We start from the raw sequence: 5,000 nt of genomic DNA on the forward strand, positions 1-5,000 counted from the left end.
TGTCCAGGAGCACGGAATTTTGGCAAAATCCGTGCTCCTGGACACAGATTTTGTGTCCTTAACATCCGTGTCCAGGAGCACGGAATTTTTGGAGATCATGTTGGCCACCAGCAGCTGTCGAGCTCTAGGTCAGTGTTTCCCAACCAGGGGTACGTGTACCACTAGGGGTACGCGAGCACACTGCAGGGGGTACTTGGAAAAATTTAATTTTAGCAAATGCATGGAGTATGGTCACACTAGGATAGAGAAAGCGGTAAAGAACATGAGATAGGGGGTACTCATGGCACAACGATAAGGCTTTGGGGGTACATGAGATAAAAACGGTTGGGAAACACTGCTCTAGGTGACACTAACAGAGCACCGCATCCAACACTAAGCAAACTAGCTCATTCTCACATACACATTTTCACACACACATTCTTCTTCTTCTTCTTTTTCTTCTTCTTACATACATACTTCATACACACCGTCTGTCTCGCACACATGCACATACACGCGTGCGCACAGACCAGTGGTGTAGTCTACGTAGAACGCGGGTATTAGGGTGCATCAAATGCCCCCTATGAAAAAATATTGCCTTGGCCCTATAGTAAAAATGTTCTACCCCCCAAAAATCTTCAGCAACCAATGATGGCAGAGGATGCCACTAGGCCTTATACCTCTCATTGCCACTCCCAACAACATTAACACTATACTAACACTAAACTATCTATCCCCCAGTCCAGCCCTGAATAGAAATGGACATTTCGGTGCATCAAACTACCCAATAAAAACATATTGCCTCAGCTGTGTGATAAAAATGTTCTATGCACAGTAAAATCACTCTGTGTAAAATATGTTGAAATTTAGATTAATTCTCCTGGGTCCACCAGGCCCATGAAAATACAAAATAATGGTGATAGTGATGGGCATACGGTATACGGAGTATACCCACTTCAAAATTTCAGGGACTTCAGTATGCCCACTTAAAATTGATTGATCCATTATTTAGAATGGCACAAATATATACAGTATACCCACTTTAGCAGTCATGGGTGAGCGGTTAGGGCATCAGACTTGCATCCCAGACGTTGCCGGTTCGACTCCCGACCCGCCAGGTTGGTGGGGGGAGTAATCAACCAGTGCTCGCCCCCATCCTCCTCCATGACTGAGGTACCCTGAGCATGGTACCGTCCCACCGCACTGCTCCCCATGGGGCGCCACTGAGGGCTGCCCCCTTGCATGGGTGAGGCATGAATGCAATTTCGTTGTGTGCAGTGTGCAGTGTTCACTCGTGTGCTGTGGAGTGCTGTGTCACAATGACAATGGGAGTTGAAGTTTCCCAATGGGCTTTCACTTTAAAAAATCCCCCAAAAATGGCCAAATATACAGTATACCCACCACAAAAAAGTAGACTCCACCACTGGCACAGACACACAAACACACACGCGTATACATGCGCGCGCGCACACACACACACACACACACACACACACACACACACACACATACACACACACACACACACACACACACACACACACACACACACACACACACACACACACACACACACACACACACACACACACACACACACACACACACACACACACACACACACACACACACACACACACACCTCATGTTCTCGCAAAAGAAAAAAAAAACACTTTTCAAGGCAACACATTTGCCAGAGAGCTCCAGAGCCCCATCCAGGTGCATTCAAACCAACCCAACCCCCTGAGAGACCTTTGGGATGGGGGAGATAATAGACTTGGCAGATCCCAAATTACCCAGCACACGCCGCTGCTATTCTCATTACACTAGGACAGACAGCAGACTTACTCTTACTTACTGATGAAGCCCAAAGGAGGCTTCACACGGCAAGATTGTGTTAAAAAAAAACATACAATACATGTGTGTAACTATATGAGAAGTCCTTTGTTATTTTTTTAAGATAAGGGTTACATGGGGTTGGAATTTGTGTCTGTATGCCTGGAAATTGGGAGATGGAAATTGTGTGATGAAGAAGTCATTTGTTATTTTATTTTTTAAGATAGGGGTGACATGGTCTTGAGATGGAAATTGTATGCAGGCCTAATGTTTTGTAATGTGGACCACCTCTAACAGATATGAAAATATGGAGAAGGAGGGCCACTCCTATGTATAACCACAGAGTTGATCCCAGTGTCAACATTCCAAATCATAGACTCAAGGAAGATTAGAAATATCTACTTTCAGATTTTTGCATTTCTCTGCTGAATATATGCTATTATGCAAAAGAGATAAAAACATCTAAGGTTTAAAACATCACTACTTTGTGCCAACTCCATGAACCTTCCTTGAACCTACATTGTAAGCAATGATATAAAGCATTCAGCCCAGATGCGTTGTTTGACTATGATGCACCTGTGTTTTCCAGGGGCACACGGATGAGCTGTGGGGATTGGCCATCCACCCTCTGAAGCAGCATTTCCTCACCTGTGGCTATGACAAGCACGTCTGCCTCTGGGACTCCGCCTCCCATCAGCCCATCTGGACCAAGACCATGGAGGTAACGGATTAGCGCTTAGCAACATATGTGGCACAATGCAGATGCACAAACAAACACATAGACAAAGACACAGACACAGTCAGATAGACACACACACACGCACGCACACACACACACACGCACACACACACACGCACACACACACACACACACATACACACACACACACACACACAGACACAGACACACATGCAAACACACACGTACACACGCGCGCGCGCGCACACACACACGCACATGCACACACGCACACACACACATACACAGACACACGCACGCTCGCACACACACACACACACACACACACACACACACACACACACACACACACACACACACACACACACACACACACACACACACACAAATGCACACATGTGTGCATGCACGTAAACACACACTTGCTCACGCGCACACAAACACACACACACACACACACACACACACACACAAACAGATTTGCACATGCATACCAGTACATGCATATACAGATGCCTGTATACACAGTCAGATGCACATTTGAGCACACACATGCATGTGTATGAAACACACACACACACACACACACACACACACACACACACACACACACACACACACACACACACACACACACACACACACACACACACACACACACACACACACACACACTAATTTAAAATGTTTATGCTTAGCATTTGGTTTTGATTACCGGTATTTGCTTACTATGACTGTTTTTAGACCACCTCTATAATTGAAAATGTGATGTTATCGCCACCAACCCATACATAACATTTCCTCCTATTTGAAATGTGTTTTGGCATCTGCCTGTGTTCTTTATCGTCGACATCCCTCGCCCCCCTGTCTGTCCACACCCCCTGCAATTACCATATCATTAATTGTCACCAAAAGCATAATCAGACATTGCTGTCGTTTGCTCATCATTGGTGTCTGTGTTGGGGGTCTTGGGGCGGGTCTTGGAGAGTGAATTGAGATGGGAAGCGGGGGGATGGGCTTGCATGGAATGTAAATCCGTTCATGATAATGGCGGTGTTCTGACGAAATGGGCGTCTTTATTGAAATGAGACTACTAGCAGACTGTCAACTGTCACTAATTATAGGCGTCCGTTGAACTAACTTGCACAAAAACCTACAACATTAGCAACCACGCTCATATGATAAGCTACCATATCACAAATTGTCACCAAAAGCATACATCAGGTTTCGGGGAGTCAGGAATTGAGGTGGGAAAGGGAGAAGTGGCTGCATTATTGTGAATGTGATGATAATAAGTCCAGCCTAATATCTGAGGAAGGCCAGATGACTGAAACGCTATAGGGGCATGGCAGTTTTTTGACATGCAGCTTAGAACCTTTCGTCAGGGCCACTGACAGCTCAGGAAAAGGTCATCTGAAAGCCCACCTCAATACAGACAGTGCAATGACTGAGGACCCAATTCTGGGCCCCCCCATCTCCCTGGACCCCCCCCCTCATTGCCTTCCCTACCTTAGGTCATGTTGACTTCGAAGGAAACTCCCTATGGACCACATTCCTCCTTATCAATTATGGCTAGCAGATTTTTTTCATTTTCTCCAATCATGGCTGCTTAAATGGGCTTTGGCTCTCTCTCCTCCCCCCTCCCCCTCCAATAGGACGCCGTCCAGTCCTCCGGGTTCCACCCCTCCGGTGCCGTGGTTGCCATAGGAACGCAGACGGGCAGGTAAGGGCAAGGAAGCAATTCGGATCTCTCATCAGCTGGTGTGATGACATCCTGTCAGGATATGTTAATGTTGGGGTGTGGTAGTTACTGGGAGGCATTGATGACATCGTCTGCCATCTTGGGTCAGTGAATATTAAGTGAAGTCGGCTTTATTGCCAATTACTTCACGGAACATGCACCGGTCATACATAGGAATTGGAATTACTTTTCTTGCTTTCCCATGCATCTAGACATTCTTTAGGTATAGACATAAGACATAGACAATAAGACATACAGACATGAAAGTGCAAGACAGGAGAGCAGAAGACTTTTAGTAAGGACATATAGTAAAAAAAAAAATGTGTTGTTTGTATATACGTTGTTCCATTGACAACATGCATCAATTTGTTGTGAAAATTCTTAAATCAAACAAATTTGTACACCAGTATTTCATCAGCTGTTAACAGCATTCTGTCTAAAATGGTAATGTTGTTGGGAGTGGCAATGAGAAGGTATAAGGCCTAGTGGCATCCTCTGCCATCATTGGTTGTGAAAGATAACATCATTTTTTTATTTTTGGGGGGTGAAAATGCTTAAAGGGACACTGTGTGAGATTTTTAGTTATTTATTTCCAGAATATTTTTTTTTCATGCTGCCCATTCACTAATATTACCTTTTTCATGAACACTTACACCACCATCAAATTCTAAGTATTCATTATGACTGGAAAAATTGCACTTTTCATACATGAAAAGGGGATCTTCTCCATGGTCTGCCATTTTG

General features: G+C 44.9%; 1 protein-coding gene across 3 annotated transcripts in view; it reads left to right on the forward strand.

Annotated features, from left to right (window-relative positions):
- The window catches only part of eml1 (EMAP like 1), a 107,223-nt gene that overhangs the window by 94,665 nt on the left and 7,558 nt on the right, over positions 1 to 5,000 (forward strand). For all 3 annotated transcript variants that reach the window (XM_063184456.1, XM_063184457.1, XM_063184458.1), the window contains 2 exons: positions 2,405 to 2,536; positions 4,171 to 4,238. In XM_063184456.1, the coding sequence (XP_063040526.1) occupies positions 2,405 to 2,536; positions 4,171 to 4,238 (200 nt within the window). The remainder of the gene's footprint in view (positions 1 to 2,404; positions 2,537 to 4,170; positions 4,239 to 5,000) is intronic.

Source organism: Engraulis encrasicolus, chromosome 19 (assembly GCF_034702125.1).
Source record: "Engraulis encrasicolus isolate BLACKSEA-1 chromosome 19, IST_EnEncr_1.0, whole genome shotgun sequence".
Taxonomy (NCBI): Eukaryota; Metazoa; Chordata; class Actinopteri; order Clupeiformes; family Engraulidae; genus Engraulis; species Engraulis encrasicolus.